This window comes from Macaca mulatta, chromosome 3 (assembly GCF_049350105.2).
Source record: "Macaca mulatta isolate MMU2019108-1 chromosome 3, T2T-MMU8v2.0, whole genome shotgun sequence".
Lineage (NCBI taxonomy): Eukaryota > Metazoa > Chordata > Mammalia > Primates > Cercopithecidae > Macaca > Macaca mulatta.
In genome coordinates, this window is record NC_133408.1 from 9,826,753 (window position 1) to 9,848,037 (window position 21,285).

General features: G+C 40.3%; 1 protein-coding gene across 1 annotated transcript in view; it reads left to right on the forward strand.

The window, feature by feature from the left end:
* KCNJ6 (potassium inwardly rectifying channel subfamily J member 6) overlaps positions 1-16,503 on the forward strand; it is a 309,305-nt gene extending 292,802 nt beyond the window's left edge. Inside the window, exon 4 of the mRNA XM_001083031.4 lies at positions 15,476-16,503. Coding sequence (XP_001083031.1) covers positions 15,476-15,801 — 326 coding nt within the window. The 3' untranslated portion in view covers positions 15,802-16,503. The remainder of the gene's footprint in view (positions 1-15,475) is intronic.
* Positions 16,504-21,285: the final 4,782 nt, after the last annotated feature.

Below are 21,285 nucleotides of genomic sequence, written 5' to 3' on the forward strand. Positions count from 1 at the left end.
TCCCTGCAGCCAAGATTCAAACCCAGGCCTGTGTGCCTCCCACTCCTGTAGTGTGGCCCCTATGCTTCATCGAGGAGCCTGTGCTCTGTAAAATGAAATGAATGCATTAAGTGATTTCAAATTACTTTAGCAGAAGGAACCTATTATTCCGTTTCTTGTTCTGAAACATTTTTTCCATGGGAAAAGACTGGGAAACAAGAACGTGTATGTATATATATTTGCTTTGCTTATGTTTACAGAAGGAGGCACAGGAAGGATCGTATTCGTTTGTTCTTGCACTGCTAGAGACTGAGTAATTTATAAAGAAAAGAGATTTAATTGGCTCACAGATCTGCAGGCTGTACAGGAAGCATGATAGCATCAGATTCTGGGGAAGCCTCAGGAAACTTACAATCATGGCAGAAGGGGAAGGGGAAGCAGGCACATCTTACATGGCTGGAGCAGGAGGAAGAGAGAGACTTGGGGAAGTACCACATACTTTTAAACAAAATCTCATGAGAACAGCACCAAAGGGGAAAATCTGCCTCCATGATCCAATCATCTTCCACCAGACCACCTCCAACGTCGAGGATTACGTTCAACATGAGATTTGGGCAGGGACACAAATCTAAACCATATCAAGGATCTAGCAGAAATGAATGAAAATGACCTCACATAGGAGGTGGGCAGAACAGGGGCAGAAGGAGTTTAGGGATGGGAATGAGACTTTTCTGAATATGTCTTTGTGTGCTGACTACATTTTTGAACCATTTAAATGGCTTACAAGTTTAAAAACAAAATAGAAAAAGAATGACAAAAGCAAACCTTAAAAGGAAACACAAATAGAAACAAAGGAACCTAACTGTCTATGCAATGGATAACATAACCACATATTTAAAAAAAATTAGTTCAGGTAACTTTTGAACACAGTATTTTGCTTGTACAACCTCAGTGGGAATATTCTAGGATTTTAAAAAATTGCAAGAAATTGTTAGTTTTACCTCATAGGCTTGTAGTTGATGGTATCAAAAGGGCAAAGTGCATCTGTAGAATTAACAAAATGCTATTTATTGAGATCACACAAGGAAGACTGCTACCATCACTTTCCTCCTAGTGAAAAGTCAAAGGAGGGTAAGTTTTATAGAGTAAAAGAAGGAAGTCTTAAGACAGTGTTTGATTGGTGAGTGTTCTATTAGGTAGAATTTTTGGAAGTAGGGAAGCTTTCCGAATGGCTTTCAAATGCATTGAGCAGTTTATGACTGGTCCATCACCTACTGGTACATTACTGGGAGCCCTCAGGCTAAATAAGGTCACATGGGATTTTCTGTTTCAACTGGAGGTCCTTAGCTGTGAGGTCTGAGTCTTGTATAAGCAATTCCTCCGTAGAGTTATGGATGTGACCATTCCAAAAGTGTTTTGTATGTTTTGTAGCAGAGAGCCTACATATATAGATTGTTGAGAATTCAGATTCTTACTCTTGGGGAAGGAAGATACAAGTATAGAATGGGAGAATTTGAAGAAGTTTCCTGCAGTTTGAGATTTGATTTGGGGCTATCTCATGATTTATTAAAAAGTAAATGAAGGTTGCCTGGTGCCTGCAAGCAATTTTCTGAAGATGGTAGCCAGTATCCCAGATTTGGGCAGAGAATAAGCACCATTTGTGTGGAAGACAAGGTAAGAATGGACAGGCTTAAAAGGAAAGCTAGTGGAGGGTGGAAATGGTAGGCAGAAGGGAGTGGCAATTTAGGACAAATGGTGGCCAGGTGTTGGTGTACAGAATGTCCTTGGCTATGATCATTCATCTGCACTCTATTTTATTTTGTAAAATATGTTATCAATGTTTAGGTGTAAGACACTATAGAAGTTATAAAGATCAAAATGTATGGCTGGGAGTGGTGGCTCACACCTGTAATCCTAGCACTTTGGGAGGCTAAGAAGGGTGGTTCACCTAAGGTCAGAAGTTCAAGACCAGCCTGGCCAACATGGTGAAACCCCATCTCTACCAAAAAATACAAAAATTAGCAGGGCATGGTGGTGCACGCCTCTAATCCCAGCTACTTGGGAGGCTGAGGCAGGAGAATCACTTGAACCCAGAAGGCAGAGGCTACAGTGAGCTGAGATCACATCACTGCACTCCAGCCTGGGCAACAGAGCGAGACTCCATCTTAAACATAAAAATAAAGATAAATCAAGATCAGAATTAACATGTGGTCTCTGTCTTCAAATATAGAAATAATAGTGTTGTGGTTGACAGCGTAGACTCTGGAGCCTGGCCTCCTAAATGAGAACCCTCACCCCACTCTTACTGTACCTATTGGTCTGCTCAGGCTGCCACAACAACATACCAGACTTAGTGGCTTTAACAAGAGAAATGTATTTCCTCACAGTTCTGGAGGCTGGAAGTCCAAGATCAAGGTGTCAGCAGGGCTGGCTTCTGCTGAGGGCTCTCTGCCTGGCTTGTAGATAGTGACCTTCTTGCTGTGTCCTCACATGGCTTCTTCTGTGTTCATGTAGAAAGAGAGTGTACATGCTCTGATGTCTCTTCCTTTTCTTATGAGGACACCCATTCTTATTATCTCATTTAACTTAAATACCCCCATATATACATATGTAATAAACCTGCTCATGTACCCTAGAACTTAAAGTATAAAAAAAAAAAAATTACCTCCCTAAGGCCAGTTCTCCAGATGCAGTCATATTGGAGGTCAGGGCTTTGGATATGAATTTTGGGGCATGATATTCAATCCACAGCACTATGTGACCCAGAGAGTTACTTAATCTCTCTGCCTTAGTTTGCTAACACGTGAAATTGAGATCATAGCATCTGTCTGAGAAGGCTGTTGCAGGGACTAGCTGGTTGGCTCACACTCAGCACACACTGAGCCCAGCACACAGTAAACACTCAATAAATAACATTGCCTACTTAATTCAATACTTAATTTATACACTTATCAATGACCTTGGTGAGAGTAGAATTAGTAGTACACATGTAGGATCTCTTTTTTTAGACATTTTTAAAAATCCACACTTCCATTTGTTTTTGCATAGCTGGAGGTGACCCTCACTGGCCCTCTAATATTTGGGTAATAGAAGAAACACAACTGTTCCTTGAAGGGATTTGTAACCTGAGCCTAAGGCAGGGCTCATCATTATTTAAATGTTCAGCAGTTGGCAAAACCTACTGAATTAAAACCATGATTATGCCAGAAATCACACTATCCTGCTTCTTTTTAACACTGGGCTTGGTTAATCACCAACACCTTTCTCTCACATGAAGAGTGACCCAGCACTGACTTATAAGTGCACAACACTTTATTACTGCACTAATTCAGCACAGTTCTTATCGAGAATGGGCACAGGAGTAAAGGAAAAGGAAAACATCATCTATGTAGCCTGGTGTTTGAAATAAAATGGTAAAGTGTCTACAATCGGTTGTTTTTGAATATTGGCAATACAGATTCATTTTACAGTATTCAGAAGTGGTGAGAGTGGTTTTTATTCATCTAATTTTATTGGAATCTTATCCTCCAGGCAGTTTTGATGTATCATCTACATACTGACCATACCTCTCGCTTTGCCCAGAGGGCTCTCTCATGAGGATGACTTTCATCATACTGGTATTCTGCACACAAACTTCTCCCATCATAATTTGTCACAGAATCTAAAAATAGGGCTTTGCCTATTAAATCTCCATCTTGCAGGGCCTGCCCCTGTGTTTGCTCAGTGCCTATTGCACATTCCTTAGCTGTGTTTCAGTCTATTTTCCTGGATCCTAGGCAGAGTGAGCCTTGCAATCACCACCCGTAACACGCACTCCCTTCCCCTCCAAGCCCTCCTTCTCACATGGTCTTATTGGGAATGAAATGGCCACCCAAAGACAGGTTGTTTGCATGCATGTCCCTGTAAGTTTAACTCCTGGAAGACTAACTAGGCATCCAGACAGAGAAGCTCTCAGTGGAGAAACTGCGAAATTAAATAACTGTTAAAAGCTACACACACACGCACACTCCCACATACCCATTTGGAGAAGTAACTTAGTTCAGACAACACTGTGGAAATCAAGCAGCCTCCCTGTCATGGGTGAGTCTGTGTGTCAGTCTGACTGTGCTGGGGATACCCAGGTAGCTAATAAGACATTATTTATGGGTGTGTCTGTGAGGGTGCTTCCAGAAGAGACTGGCATTTGAATCTGGAGTAAAGAAGATCTGCCCTCACCTATGTGGGTGGGCACCATCCAATCCATTGAGGACCCAGAAAGAGCAAAAGGCAGGAAAAAGGGAGACAGGCTCTCTCGTCTAGAGATGGGCATCCATACTCTCCCTCAGACATCAGTACTCCAGGTTCTCAGACCTTCAGAGCCCAGGACTTAGACGAGTAGTTCTCCCCTACCCACCACCAAATAAGTGAACGGTTAATGGTTCTGAAAACACAGAACAAGAAGGACCTTTGCACGAATAATTATAAGCAGTATAATATAAAAAATTTCCAACAAAATGGAATTTGGTGATTTTTTAAATATAGTACTTGATAAGTACAAAATAATGTACATCACATGTTATGTTACAAAATGTGATAATAAAACACTTGTAATTTAGCTGGGTGCGGTGGCACATGCCTGTAATCCCATCACTTTGGTAGGCCAAGGCAGACAGATCAATTGAGCTTGGAAGCTCGGGACCAGCCAGGCGAAACCCTGTCTCTACAAACAATACAAAAATAGTCAGGTGTAGTGGCCCATGCCTGTAATCCCAGCTACTCAGGAGGCTGAAGTGGGAGGATCACCTAAGCCTGGGGAAGTTGAGGCTGCAGTGAACCAAGATCCTACCACCACACTAAAGCCTGGGCGACAGAGTGAGACCCTCTCAAAAAACAAAAAAATAGGCCAGGTGTGGTGGCTAACGCCTGTAATCCCAGCACTTTGGGAGCCTGAGGCAGGCAGATCACCTGAGGTCAGGAATTCCAGACCAGCCTGTCCAACATGGTGAAACCCTGTATCTACTAAAAATACAAAAATTAACCAGGCGTGATGGCATGTGCCTGTACTCCAAGCTACTTGGGAGGCTGAGGAGGGAAGATCTCTTGAACCCGGGAGGCAGAGGTTGCAGTAAGCCCAGATCGCACCACCGCACTCCAGTCTGGGCAACAGAGTAAGACTCCATCTCAAAATAATAAATAAATAAATGTAATATTATATAAAACACTTGTAACTTGGCCACTCAATTTAAGAGCTAGAACATTGCTAACCATTATATCTATTTCTATATTCTTTTCTCACCCCAATATAACTACTGGTTTTTAACATTCCCTTGCTTTCTTTAAAAAAAAAAAAAAAAAAGTGATTTGGCTGGGTGTGGCGGCTCATGCCTGTAATCCCACACTTTGGGAGGCCAAGGTGGGTGGATCACTTGAGGCCAGGAGTTCGAGACCAGCCTGGCCAACATGGCGAAACCCCATCTCTACAAAAAAATACAAAAATTAGCAGCCGTGGTGGTGCAAGCCTGTAATCCCAACTCCTCAGGAGGCTGAGGCACAAGAATCACTTGAACCCAGGAGGCAGAAACTGCAATGAGCCAAGATCGTGCCACTGCACTCCAGCCTGGGTGACAGAGTGAGATTCTGTCTGAAAAAAAAAAAAAAATGATTTGTGTGTATTCCTAAATACTATATTATTCACTTATGCTTATTTTAACTTCATAAAAGTGGTATGCTTTTAAATTTTATAAAACTTGCTTTTATGTGGAATATTATGTTTCTAAGATTCATCTATATTGGACCCTACATGTGTAATTTACTTATTAGTACTTCTTAAAATTCCACTAGGTGAAGATATGCCACTGTCTGTCAATGGACAGTTGGGTTGTTTCCAACTTGTTAAAAATGATACTGCTGTCCTAGCTCATTGTGTTGCTATAAAGGAATACCTAAGGCTGGGTAATTTATGAAGAAAAGAGGTTCATTTGGCTCATGATTCTGCAGGCTGTACAGGAAGCAGGGCCCCAGCCTCTGGTGAGGGCTTCAGGAAGCTTCCACTCATGGCAGAAGGGGAAAAGGGAGCAGGTGCATGGAGCTCACATGGCAAGAGAGAAAGGAAGAGAGAGAGGGGATGGAGGTGCCAGGCTCTTTTTAAAGTCAGTTCTCATGGGAACTGATAGAATGAGAACTTACTTAAGCACCCCATGACCGAAACACCTTCCAACAGGCCCCACCCTCAACGTTGGGGATCAAATTTCAACCTGGGATTTGGAGAGGACAAATATCCAAAGTATATCAATTGCTATGAACATAACCATATGTTTCCTGTTGTACATGTCCATAATTACTAAATATGTCCTGTGATCTAATAGAGTGAGTCCCTACAGTTTGTTCTTCTCCAGGAGTGTTTTGGCTTTTGAGTCTTTGTACTTCCTTATGGTGTAAGAAAGGATTTGTCAAATCCATTTTTTTTTTAACTTTAAGAGTATTTTGGGCCGGGCGCGGTGGCTCAAGCCTGTAATCCCAGCACTTTGGGAGGCCGAGGCGGGCGGATCACAAGGTCAGGAGATCGAGACCACAGTGAAACCCCGTCTCTACTAAAAATACAAAAAATTAGCCGGGCGCGGTGGCGGGCGCCTGTAGTCCCAGCTACTCAGGAGGCTGAGGCAGGAGAATGGCGGGAACCCGGGAGGCGGAGCTTGCAGTGAGCCAAGATCGCGCCACTGCACTCCAGCCTGGGCAACAGCGTGAGACTCTGTCTCAAAAAAAAAAAAAAAAAAAAAAAAGTATTTTGTTGGGATTGCATTGAATCTATAAAGTAACTTGGGAAAAACTGACATCTTTAGGATGTTTAATCATCCTATCCATGAACATGATATATCTCTCCATTTATTTAAATCTTCCTTACTGTCTCTCAAATTGTATAATTTATAAATTGTCATAAAGGTTTTGTATTTCTATTATTAGATTTATTTCTAGGTATTTTTTGTTGCTAGAGGAAATGGTGAAGGGTTGTTGTTATATCTTTTGTTTGTTACTGGTATATAAAAATATACATAAGTTTTCTCCACAGATTTTTAATTCTAGCCACCTTGCTAAACATTCTTAGTAATCTTAATAGTTGTACTACTCTTGTGAATTTTCTATGTACACAGTTATATTATCTGCAAATAATGAAAGTTTTATTTATTTCTGAATCAAATTATTTTATTTCTTTGTTTTATCTTATTTATACCAGCAAAGTCCTTTGGTACAGTACTGAATAGAAAAGGTGATAGCACGCATTTACTGCATCTGTATTTAAAATCACTGGTCCTGACTTTAAATGATCCTAACTTTTGATCATCATCATCATCAAAAATAATGATTGTTTAGATTTTTGGTAGATACAGTTGGTCTCATATTCAAAGTTTATTAAGAAGTTTCATGATAAGTGGTTTTTGAATTTTATCAAATGAATTCTATGCACATAGTATAATGATCTTTCAATCTTTTAACATGATAAATTATATGATCAGTATTCTAAGGTTAAACCACCCTTGCATTCCTTGGAATAAACCCAACTTGGTCATGGTGTATCTTTTTTTCTAAACTGCTGGATTTGGTTTGCTAATATTTCTTCTAGGATTCTTGTAGCTACACAAGTGAATAATATGGGCTTGTGTTCTCCTTTTTTTTCTCTTTCTTGTACTATATTTATGACTTTATTGTCAAGATTATTTGGCTTCTAGAATGAGTTAGGAAATTATTCTTCTATTTCCTGGGACAGTATATGTAAAATTATCATGATTTCTTCCTAGAATATTTCATTGAACTCATCTTTAAGATTGTCTGGGCTTTGTAATTTCTTTATGGCAAGTTTTTAATCACTGGCTCAATTTCATAATGGGTTATAAGGTATCTCTGCTTTTTATTTGTACTTAAATAAGTATTGGTAATTTACATGATTTAGAAAATTGTCCATTTCATCTTTATTTTTAAGTTATTATAATCTCCTTTTGTGTTTTCAGTCTCTGCCATTTCTATAGTTATATATACCTTTGAGTTCCCAATGCCATTTATTTTTGCCTTCTATACCTTTTACTTGGCCAGTCTGATCAGAGATTTGTCTATTTTACTAGACTTTTCAAAAACACAACTTTTGCCTTTATTGATCCTCACTGTGGTTGATTTGTTTTATATTTTATTAATTACACAGTGATCTTTGTTGCCTATTTCCCAAGAATTAATTCTGTTGTTCATTTACTAATGTCTTAAGTTGAATATTCTAAACATTAATGTTCAGACTTCCTTGTTTTCTAATATGTGCATTTAGGTATATAAATTTTTCTTACTTTCTATATGCTCTTTAATTTGGATATTTAGAATTTCAATATCACTCAGTCCTAAGTATTATCAAATTTCCATTATGGTTTCTTCTTTGACATTTAGAAGTGTGGTCATATATTCTAAAACGTGGTAATTTTTAAGTTCATATTTTCTTATTGTTTTCTGTCCTGTGCATGCAAAGCTCAGGATTATATCAATTCATACACAGAATCTGGAAATCCTCCTCCAGTTCTGTCCTCTATGAGACCCACCCCTCCCCTCGGTCGGCCCCCGCATACTTCTTTCTCTAAAGCCAAGACTTGCTCAGCATTTGAGCCACCTGGGCTGCTGCATGGTTTTACACAATCGGGGCCACTCTTAGGGTAAAGCAGTGAGAGGAAAGAGGAAAATGCAGCCACACACTCTGGTCCCTGGAATTCCCCTTTCCCAATACTTGGTCCAAAAAGACAGGCTCTCTCTCTGAGTTTTGGCGCCTATGTCACCGCCGCACTGCAGAGCAGCTGAGTACGAAGACTGCACTCACGGCTGGGGGAGAAGTCCTCACACTCAATTAATGGGGATTCCCGCTCCCGTCTCTGACCCACAACAGCACCTTTTCCTGGTCCTCCGGTTAGAAAGGCAGGTTTCTCTCCGAGATTTTCTTGCCGGCACTTGTTCTGCATTGGGGCCCCAGTTCTACACGGGGGCCTCTCTCAGGTGAAAGCCAGAAGATCAAAGAGGAAGGCAGAAAAATGTATCCCCAAACGATTCATTCCTCAAGTTTTGACTCCCTTCAATCATCCTGCTATTGTGAACTTTCTAGTCTTCAGGTGGTTTCATTTAGTACATTGTCCAGAGGCCTCAACTATAATTGGTGGGAAGGAATAGGTGCGTTTACTCCCTCTTCACCAGCCCCCAGAAGGCCCATCTCTTGCTTTTCACTGAACTCACGTTTAATTCAAATTATGAATTTTGTACTTTTCCAGCGTTGTGTTATATTTTAGCTGAGGGTCCTTCATATGCAGACAGACATGAGGCTGGAAGCAGTAATCTCCCCCTTTCTTTTCTAATGACTCACAAGCCATCTTTTTATTTAATATTAATAATACATTTCAGACATGGCCAATGAACAATATTAAGCTGTTTCTATATAGTTCTCTAAGTCTACTCTTTTTACTTAGCCGTAAGTACTTGCTGGGAACCTCCAATGCTGAAGCACGGTGCTAAATGCTAAGGAATATGGAAATAAGACAAATAGATCCTCAGGGCATTCACAATTCAGCAAGGAAAACAGACACATATGACTGTTGTAAAATACTCTGATAAGTGCTGTGATAGGTCACTGAAGTGTTGTGGTGACCTGGAACTCAATAGTTCCAGCAAGAGACTGGTTGGCAACAACGTGCTTTGGAAAGGAGATCACACATTAGTTAGCTCTTGAGGGATGAGCAGCATTTTAGTATGGGAAGGGCATTCAAGATAAAGGAGAGGACAAGCACTTTCACAAAAATAGAAACGCAAATGGCAACTACCATTAACAACAATGTATTATATGCCCAAAAATTGCTAAGAGTAGATTTTAAATGTTCTCACAACAACAACAAAAAATAAGTGTTTGAGGTAATGGATATGTTAATTAGCTTGACTTAGCCTTTTCACAACATACACATATATCAAAATATCATGTTGTACACCATCAATATGTAAAATTTTTGTTTGTCAAACAAATAAATACATAAAACAAAAGGTAAGACATTTTGTAATTTTCCAGCATTGTGTTATATCTTAGCTAAGGGTTCTTCATACGCAGACTGACATGATAGTAGAAGCAGAAATCTCCCACTTTCTTTCCTAATGACTCGCAAGCCATCTTTTTATTTAATAATACATTCAGACATGGCCAATGAACAATATTAAGCTGTTTCTGTATAGTTCCCCAAGTCCACTCTTTTCACTTAGCAAGTACTTATTGGGAACCTCCAATATTGAAGCACTGTGCAAACGGTAAGGAATTTGGAAATAAACAAGACAAATAGATCCTCAAGGCATTCACAATTCAATAAGAAAAACAGACACCTGGCCGGCAGTGGCTCACGTCTGTAATCCCGGCACTTTGGGAGGCGGAGGCGGGTGTATCACGAGGTCAGGAGATGGAGACTATCCCGGCTAACATGATGAAACCCCGTTTCTATTAAAAATACAAAAAAATTAGCCGGGCATGGTGGCAGCGCCTGTAGTCCCAGCTACTCAGGAGGCTGAAGCAGGAGAATGGCGTGAACCTGGGAGGCGGAGCTTGCAGTGAGTCGAGATCACGCCACTGCACTCCAGCCTGGGCGACAGAGCAAGCCTCTGTCTCAAAAAAAAAAAAAAAAAGAAAAGAAAAGAAAAGAAAAGAAAAGAAAAGAAAAGAAAAGAAAAGAAAAGAAAAACAGACACCTATGACTGCATGCTCAGAGGAGATCAAGATCAGGTTTTCCACCTTTTGCTCCTCATCGAATGAAACATTACTTCTTCCAGAAAGTACTATACTCACAAAATAACCTAGCTCAGGGAGACTTTATGATGATCTCCCTGATATGGAACATAAACACCACATGCATACACACAGATGTCATCTGGCAGTTCTGCTTTGCTTATGAGGCTAACTCTGCTGGTTTTATTTTGTTACTCTTCCAAATTCAGTAAAACATCAGACTTTTAAAGACTGGACTGGGACCTAGGTCAATATGTAAGACAGGAATTTTTCTGAAGAAAATTATCAATTTACCCTAGAAATACTTTTTAATGTTTACTGATAGGCAAACATTAATATTCTTTTTTATCCTTTTTTAAATGAGTTCTGATACGAAAATGATGAACAAAAATTGGAAAAGCATTCATGAGCATTTACTTAAATCTTACTTATTACATAAATTAAATACTCCTTTTCAAATGGCACTGTGGAAAGGTATTTTCCTCTCCCTGTGGAACTCAGTAAGTGTACCGAGTTTGCTGCCATAACAAAGTACCACAGACTGAGTAGCTTAAACATCAGAAATTTATTTTCTCACAATGCTGGATGATAGACGTCTGAGAACAAAGTGTGAACAGGGCTGGTTTCTTCTGAGACCTCTCTCCTTGGCTTGTACATGGTCATCCCCTCCCTGTGTCTTCACATGATCTTTCCTCTGTGTGTGTCTATGTCCTAATTTCCTCTTCTTATAAGGACATCAATTATATTGTGCCCACCAGTATGACCTTATTTTAACTTAATTAACTCTTTAAAGATTCCATCTCAAACATGTCACATGCTGAAATACTGGAGAGTAGGACTTTAACATATGAATGTGGGGGTGGGAGTGCACAATTCAGCCCATAATAGTACACTTAAGACAACCTCCACAAACCAAGTCAGTATTATTAATATTTTCCCCCAACAAATAGACCCACCACATATTTTGGATCATTTTGTTTTATTGATTAAATAAAACTATGATATATTCATATAATGGCATAGTATAATTGCCATAAAATGGAATAACCATAAAATTATGCTGGAGAAAAACATTTATATTTACCTATGTAGTTACCTTTTCCAATGTTCTTTATTTCTTCATGTGGATTTGAGTTACGGTCTAGTCTATGGCCATACCGCCCTGAACACACCTGTTCTCATCCGAGTTACTATCTAGTGTCTTTTTATTTTAGTCCGAAGGACTCCCTTTATTATTTCTTGGAGTACATGTCTGCTAGCAATAAAGTCTCTCCACTTTTGTTCATGGAACGGCTTCATTTCTCCTTCATTTGTGAAGGATAATTTTGCAGATAGAGAATCTCAGTTGACAGTCTTTTTCTTTCAGTGCTTTGAATAATGTCTTCTCACTGCCTTCTGGCCTCCATGGTTTCTAATGAGAAATAAGCTGTTAATGTCATTGAAAATCACTTGCATGTAATGAGTTGTTTATCTTTTGCTGCCTTCAAGATTCCACCTTCATCATTGTGTTTCAACTGTTTGATCATGATGAGTCTCAGTGTGAATCTCTTTGGGTTCATCTTACTTGTGGTTTGATAAGCTTCTTAGATGTGTAGATTACTCCTGGTATTTTCTCTTAATACTCTCTTTCTGGGGCTCCTGTAATGCGTACGTTGGTATGCTTGCTGGTGTCCCACAGGTCTCTGAGGCACTGTTCATTTTTCTCCATTCTTCTTAATTTCTATACCTCGATCATCTCAACTGACCTATCTTCAGGCTCCCTGATCCTCTCTTCTGCCAGCTCAAATCTGCGAAGTTCCTGTAGTAGTTCTTTTCTTTCATTTATTGTACTTTTTACTTCAGAATTTATGTTTGGATTTTACATGTAACTTATTTTTATTATTGATATTCTTTATTTGGGGAAACAATGTTTCCCTAATTTCCTTTAGCTCTTTAGACATGGCTTCTTTTAGTTCTTTGAACATATTTAAAATAGCTGATTTAAAGTCTTTCTCTAGTGAATCCAATGCCTAGACATCTTCAAGGACAGTTTCTATTAACTGCTTCCCTTCCTGTGTATGGGACACGCTTTCTTATTTCTTTGCATGTGTCATAATTTTTTGTTGAAAACAGGCATTTTAAATAATATAATGTAGTAATCCTGAAAATGAGATTCTCCTTCCTTTTCAGAGTTTTTTGTTGCCATTGCTATTTGTTTTTTAGTCACTTTCCTGAGCTAATTTTGTAAGGTCTGTACTTTTTGTGTATATGGCCACTAAAGTCTCTGTTCAGTTAATTTAGTGATCAGCTAATAATTAGACAGGTTCTCTTAAAAGCCAGTAACCAAAAATCTCCCAGTCTTTGTCAAGAGTCTCTATGTACATGGTGGGACGTGCCTTCAGCATTCAGTCAGGCACTTTACAACTCTGCATTAACTTTCACCTCCTACTTGCACAGAGCCTCAGTGTCAACCAGAAGGGAGAGCTCAGGGCCTTCTCTGGTTTTCTTGGGCGTGTGCACAGCCCTACACATGCATGTGGCCTTCTAGTTTCTCAGGAATATGTCAGAGTTTTCCAAAGCTCCCTATGAACATCTTTCCCAAAAATGTATTTTTGTTCTTTGATTAGCTTGCTGTTTTCCCCAACTGTTATCACAGCCATATTTTCTAGCCACTTTACCATAAATATGTACTTCCTTGGTGGAAAAAGAGTTATTGGATCACCTTCTCCTCTTGACTTCCTGTTTGTTCCTCATTCTGAGCCCACATATCCCTGCCATCACCTGTCTTCACCCTACCACTCCCAAGCACAGATAAAGAAAACAATTCAGAAGAGAAACATTGTTTGAGAAGTAAAATCAAATCAGTGTTGACCTATTTTTCTAATACCTAAAAGCCCTGCAATATTTGTTTTAGAGGCATAGAGAGGGGGCTTCTGTGGGTCATCCAAGGAAACATTGAAGAAGGGTCACATTTCGGTTTTAAGATTAACAGGAAGAGCACAGAGCTGGGATGAGGGCTGGTGCTGGCTCAGGCCCGACAGCTATCGTTAAGTCAATCACATAGGTCCCTGGCACCCCAGTTTCTTCTTCTAGACATAAGGAGCAAATGCGGTGCTGCAGGAATGTTGTGTAGCTCTGGACCCTTCTGTGTAAACATTCACAGGTATCCTCTTCTCCCTAATCCACCTGCATTCAGCACAAAGCAGCTGCGTAATACTTATTGGTGGTCCTAACAGATAATATACCAACTGGCTGGCTGGCTGCTCTCCTGAATGAATGGACACAGGGCCACAGTATGACATTCATGAGTCCCCGGTGATTTTGCCCTTGTAAGTCCCTTGCCCCATTAAGAAAATGTGTTAAGTTATATTTTACAACTGTGTTGGTGTAAAGATGAATACGTTAACAATTTTTCCATCTAAAAGTTTATCTTTTCTGATTTTAAAAAAGTTAAAACATTTTCATGGGCCTCTAAAAGTATCATGGGCTGTAGACACCGTGCCTTTTTGCCTAATGGAGAAGTCAGCCCTGGATTAATGACTGAATGAATAATTCCATTTCCTAAGAATTTTTATAAAAGAGTTCTTTGGCCTCGGAAAAAAAAAACACACACACACAAGTGTCATTTCTCATATCTTATGCCACCCTTGTTGCCTATTTTTATTTTCTAACGAGTTGGCTGGAATTTTCCTCATTCTGCCATTTCATATTTAAAAGAAAGCTACTTCCTGACTCCAGGGCTGCTGGTAGCTCACGTGGTGCTTTTGTGCAAATTACAGAAAGGCTTCTTATGTTTAAGAAAAGGGAAAAGTAGCCAGGAGCAGTGGCTCACGCCTGTAATCCCAACACTTTGGGAGGCCGAGGCAAGTGGATTGCCTGAGCTCAGGAGTTCGCAAACAGCCTGGGCAACATGATGAAACTCCGTCTCTACTAAAATACAAAAAAAAAAAAAAAATTAGCCAGGCATGGCGGGGTGCACCTGTAGTCCCAGCTGCTCAGAAGTCTGAGGCAGGAGAATTGCTTGGACCCGGAAGGCAGGGTTTGCAGTCAGCCGAGATCGGAACCACTGCACTCCAGCCTGGGCAACAGAGCAAGACTCCATCTAAAAAAAAAAAAGAAGGGGGAAAAGCTTTTAAAGTAGTTATGATTGCACAATCTGAGTAACTATGACCACTGGGCCTAAGAAAAGTGCAAATTCAGGTGGGTAACCCTTCCAACTGCATCTGGGGGCCACAGTCATGGCCTGTGTATTAATGGCAGGTGGGAGGGTAACACTGATCTGTGGCCTCTAGCTTAAAAGCAGCCTAAGTGTAGTTCCGTATATGGAATTTCATTCTAAGTCTGCGGCTAAAGAGCTCAAATACCATTAGAACCCAGGCTGTCTCCAAGAGCAGTAGGAGGCCAGAGTCATGGCTTCAGGGTTCTCCCAGAGCAAAGAGTGGACCAGACATAGCCACACACATGCAAACACTTGTGTGCATTTGCACACTTGATTTCCTTTGTGTGTGCATGGCCATGCAGGCAAATGTGGCTTGATGTGAGCCAGGACTCTCTCATTGTTCCCCAGGACTCCCCTAAGAGGCCTGGAATCTCCATGGCACATTAGCATGTGTCTACAACGTGAATGACACCTACTAAGTTGTGGCACTGTATGCAGGTCAGTCTCAACAGCTGCATGCAGTACTCCTCCCGGCTCTCGGTGACTCCTTGGCCATGGAAAGCCCACACTCACATATGCTAAAGCCTCCATTCTTCTCTCTGCAGGGATGACATGCCAAGCTCGAAGCTCCTACATCACCAGTGAGATCCTGTGGGGTTACCGGTTCACGCCTGTCCTGACCCTGGAGGATGGGTTCTACGAAGTTGACTACAACAGCTTCCATGAGACCTATGAGACCAGCACCCCATCCCTTAGTGCCAAAGAGCTGGCCGAGTTAGCCAGCAGGGCAGAGCTGCCCCTGAGTTGGTCTGTATCCAGCAAACTCAACCAACATGCAGAACTGGAGACTGAAGAGGAAGAAAAGAACCTTGAAGAGCAAACAGAAAGAAATGGTGATGTGGCAAACCTGGAGAATGAATCCAAAGTTTAGTGCCCTAGTTGGGCAACCCCTTCTCTTCTCCCCCTGACACAATCTTCCCTTGTCTCTCATTCTCTTTCTTTTTTGTCTCTCTTGCTTTGTTCTTTATTTATATTTAATTTTTACATGACCAGAAAACAAATCTTCAAGGTGTAAAATATCTACCTGCCCTCTCTCAGTTGTTTAGATTGACAAGGTAGACGTGGATTTGATGAAGGTGCAAAGTGCTCTCGTTTGTGGCCCAAGCCTGGTCTCCTCCCAAAATACTACACGTCCAGCTCCTGGAGATTTCAGTTACTTACCTGCATGTGTTGTATAATACCAGATCACTCAAAAAGGTGTGTCAAAGATTTTACCTGGGATATGACAAGCAAGGTTTCCGGTGCCTATTTATTCATTCAGTGAGACACAGAGTGGAGCCCTCAGTTTTATAGATCCCAATTCTTTTCATCTACTACAGGGTGAGGTGCTTGCCCCCGTGTGGGCGTGGCAGTTATAGGGCCCAGGTGAGCTGAAGACAAACCACTGTACATATATATGCCTTATGTAATTATTTTCTTTTTGTAGTTAGTAATAAAACCCAGCATGTACAAAAGTACCATAGAACAGAACTTCTAAATACTGTACATAGATGTATCATTAATGTAGGTTTAGATATATAACTTTAGAAATAAGAAGCAAAAAAAAAAAAAAAGAAAGAAAGAAAGAAAGAAAGATTCCTAACATGCAGTAGGCGTTTCTGTTTTGATGTCTGTGTTTTCCAGGTTATTTTGATCCCGTTGACGGCTGGCCTTTCAGTGCACGGCCTTTGTTTGTGTCTCAGACTGGCAGCCGTTAGGGTTACCTCACTGTTCCCATGCTGATCCTTTCATTGAATCTAATAAGCCATAGGTCTAGGGGAAATTGAGAGATCTGGTAGATGACAAAACCCACCACCAATATGCTGAAATACTGTGAAATGTTACAAAACAGATGTCTTTTTTTAAAAGATAACAAGGGCCTCACTAACTGGCCTGGAGGAGGGGGAATACCAGGAAGGAGATATTCTCTAGCATGTCACCAAAGGTATGTTTTTACACTCACATGAGCTCTTGCCCTTTGTAGTACAATAATTTAGGAAACTTTTCTGCAAAACCATTAATTCTCCAGCTGTAGTTTCTCTACAGACTGTTACAATGAGACATGGTAAGTTAGCAGAAGATGGTTTGGGTCTAAAGCCATGAAATTCATGAAGGCATGTAGTGAGTGACACACATTATAATCATCGACCTCTCACGCTTTGACTCTATCTGGCGTTCTGAGAATGACATCTCGCCTGTCCCTGGGGCTTATCCATCAGCATTTCTTGCATTGTGATCTTTTATTTTTATTCTTTTATTATTTTGAAATGACCAGAGTTCAGTATTCAAAGATTAGATCAACAATCTTGATGATTGTCTAAGAAATGTCTCCAGAGTACGCCACAGGTTAGAAATCAAATCCAAAGTGTCTCTCAATCAAAAGAAAACAAACAAAAAACTCCAGCCTTAATTCACTTTAATCTGCAAAAAGGAAGGAAGGAAGGAAAGAAGGAAAGGAAGGAAGGAAGGAAGGAAGGAAGGAAGGAAGGAAGGAAGGAAGGAAGGAAGGAAGGGTATTTGTACTGGAAATCTGAATTTTAAAATGAAAAACATAAGAAAATAAATCTTAGCTCAAACCTCCGGGGCAGGTGGAGATTTTGCACTGTAACAGATCTTTCACATTAATTTTGCATTTATAAGCTGTTTGTTCTTTAACACAGTTGCCCATCATAAATATTCATTGAATGGATCCAAGTTTATTTTCAGCTCCTACAGCTGTGCTCAGTTTGAGGCTCTGCACCATGGAGGTCAAAGAGATCAAACTAGCTGTCCCTCTTTGTTTCCCTTGCCTTCCCTGACCTGATTGCACAGGCCTTTGCTGTAGTCTGGGGACCTTGTCTACTAAAAAAGAAGTCCCAGGATAAGGAAAGTGGCTCCTAAATATAACCTCGGGGCCTCTCTTCTCCCATCTCAGAGACGTTGGATCAGAACAACTGCCTCTTGGCACTGACTTTAAGGAAGACAAAACTGTTGGCCATAGCCCTTTCCTGTTTGGCAGCATTTCCTTTTTTGCATTGAATCTCTGTTGAATCATTTCTTTATTTCACACACTCTAAGAAGGAGGTGGTGGTCCGGGAGGAGGAAGCTCGATACACACCCCTTGAGGCTGCGAGGAGGAGCCATGGCCTGACCTGGAGGCAGCCTAACGAAGGGCACTCTTGGCTTGGGGAGCTCCCCTGCAGCCTTGCCAGGGTTGCAGAGCAGGCCATGGCAGGTATGAAACGAGATGGAGTAGGGGCTGCAAAATGTCTTCTAATTTAGCTCTTGAAGACTCACTAGGCCTTTTTAATTCCATTGCTAAGGTTTAAAGGACAGCGCACAACCTGGTGTCTGGTTGGAAGAGCAGCTCAGGGCCTGATCCCTGCTTGCCTGCCCTTTAGCACAACTGAACGAAGAGCCTTGACAACACGTTGGCCACGTGCACCTGTCAGTTCTGTGTCTGTGACGGGCACCCAGATGTGAGGTCTCTCCCTGTTTCTCACTATCTTTGTTGTCAATGTAGTTGGAGACAGAACTTGAACCAAATCTCGTTTTTGTAACGTGAGCCTCTGAATCTTTAAATGAGGATGCTCCTGAAGAACCTTTTACTAGAATGTCCCTATCAAACATGTCTATTTTTCTACAGTTGTTAACACAGTTTAACAGTGTATTTTGTGTCAACCGTTAAAATTTGGAACTGAAAGTTCATTGAGACTGATTTTCTAAGCAGCAAGTAGTGAGCGAATGGTGTTTTCCATTAAGACAGTTCAACAAAATTGACCCCACCATTTCCACTCATTCTATTCTCCAATATCCAGTCCTCATTCCCTCAGTCACGCCATTAGCAAACCAAGTGCAATGAGAATTTTTTAAAAGTCTCTTTTAATACAACAGTATCCATAACCAGAAGATTACTCTCAACTTGATCCTTTGGTCTGTTTGGTTAATGCATTTCAGTCGCTTTTCCATAAAGCATGGTGGGATCCGTGAGCCCGACAAGAATTTGGAATTTAAGGGTATGGTTTGCCACAGTTGACCCCAATCTGACAAAGTGCTGCTGGATGGAAGGGCAGTTTCAGCTGCAAACATGACCCCCACCACAAGGCTGCTGAGTTCCTCGGATTCTCACCTCCACCCACCCCAACGTGCTCTCCAACTGGAAAACACCCATTCATTTATAAATCAACTTTCTGGAACCAATAAAATCATTTATGTTTTAGCTGTCCCCTGGGCAAACTACACTCTTTTGCATTAACATAGCAAATGTCAACTTTTCTGTTCCTTCAATGTTCCTTCAAACATGGCCTTCCAGCCCAGCTGTTCCAACATATATCCCATCTATGTCCATGAGGCAGAACTCTTTCTTCCCCAACTCCCTTCCTCCATCTGTCCCCACCCTTTGTTCTTTATCTGGTTCTCCAGTTCCGATTCTACTGTTTTAGTTCAGTACCTTATGTTCCCTAACAGAAATCCAGCTGCAAATGTCAACCTATTTCTTAAGCACAATTTTCTCTTGCAGGTTTAACCAAGCTAGGGCTCTGAAATGTCTATTTTTCATTGCATTCTAATTTAAAAACTATTCATGACTTCATTTAATAGTCTAAATTTTGAATTCTCCAGAGCAACATTCTTATGCTTTCCATCCCCACATTTTCTTACATTCCACGTTTCTTACTTTTTTCTCCTTTGCTTTTTTATTTAGATTTAGGCCAGTGTCTTTGGGATATTTAGAAACTGCTTACAAAGGTGGGAACTGGTGGACAGAAAAAGGAGGCATAAGAAAGCTATTAGAAAACTACCTGAACTCACCAGAAGAATGGGAAATCATTTGATTTGCTGAGAGAATATGGTTAAAATACTCATAGTAAATCATTTCCAAAACAGTTTGCTAATAGTCTGGCTACTCTTCAGTCTTTCTTTCCTTGACTTGGGTGATACTCTGTATGATTTAGAAATGTCAGGAAGGTAGTTGAAAGTTCAGTGTCCTCTATATATGGTAAACATTATCTTCCTGGAGATTTCCTCTCAATGGATGGCTTTAACATTGAAAAACATAGGTAACATATACATAATAGATGATTCATTGATATTACATTACAATACACTAAAATAACATTATCTTGTTTCTAAACTTTATGGCCAACCTGTATTTAAGAAAATGTGAGCCTTTAATTTAAAATTGAGTAAAGCACACCCCTTCCTAATAGTTCTGCCTTCAATGTCTTGAGTGCTTTAGATGCAGAGTGTCATCTAGAAGTCAAAATTCTGTCAGAAGGCTGCTAAGATATTTTGATAAATCACAGAATGTATAATAATAACAAAATGATATTTTACCCAACATGGTATGGTGTTTGAGAGCATTAAGAGCACTTGTACAAATTATCTTATTTCATTCTGATTCACCATGAGAGGCTGAGTATTATAATTTACATTTTATAGAGGGAAAACTAGGGTTTGGGCAAATTGGCCAAGTTTACAAGGCCAGTGAATCATAGCTCCTTGTCTCAAATCCAGGTCACAAGGTCCTAAGCTGTGGGCTATTTTTACTACAAAAAATTTTGGCAAACCAAATCTGCTAAAAAAAAAAAAAAAAAAAAAAAAATCTGGTCTGCTGCCTGTTATTGGACCACTTGTGAGCTAAAAGTGATTTTTACATGTTTTAATAATTGGGGGAATAAAAGAAAAGAATATTTTGTGACATGTGAAAATCATCCTAAATTCAAATTTCAATGTCCACAAATAAAGTTTTATTGGAACACAGCCACAGCCATTTGTCTGTGTATTGCCTATGGCTGCTTCCACATGCACTAGCAGAGCTGAGTAATTACAACAGAGACCGTGTGGCCGGCAAAGATTGAAATATTTACTATCTGGCCCTGTATAAAAAAAAGTTTGCTGACCCCTGTACTGTACTGTTAAGTACTATTGGTACTATTAAGTACTAGTAATAGTACTATTAATAGTAGTACTACTAAGTACTATGAAATATTGTACTGTACCCTTAAGAGATTCCTAGGCAATGTAGAAGAATGACTTTTTTTCTAGTGTAAATCTATTGAAGTCACTCATAAGTCTGGTCAAAATAACATAACCTTTTTTTTTTTTTTTTTTTTTTTTTGTGAGAGGGACAACTGCTTCACGAGACTTAGAGAGGCCAGTCATTCAGTTAGGGTCTCAAAGGAAGAATCCTTCCTTTTCATAGCCATTCCTCCAGAGTGGCAAACAGAGTCAACAGCCAGCCAGGATCTAGTGGTCAACTCAGAAAGTAGACACAGTAAAATTACTCCTTAATCAGCTACAGAGAAATGGGCATTCCCAGCCCTGCAACAGAAATATTGCTTCAGTGGCACCCACAGGCGTTGGATGATGTACGTAGCTCAGGCTGCCAGTCTCTGCT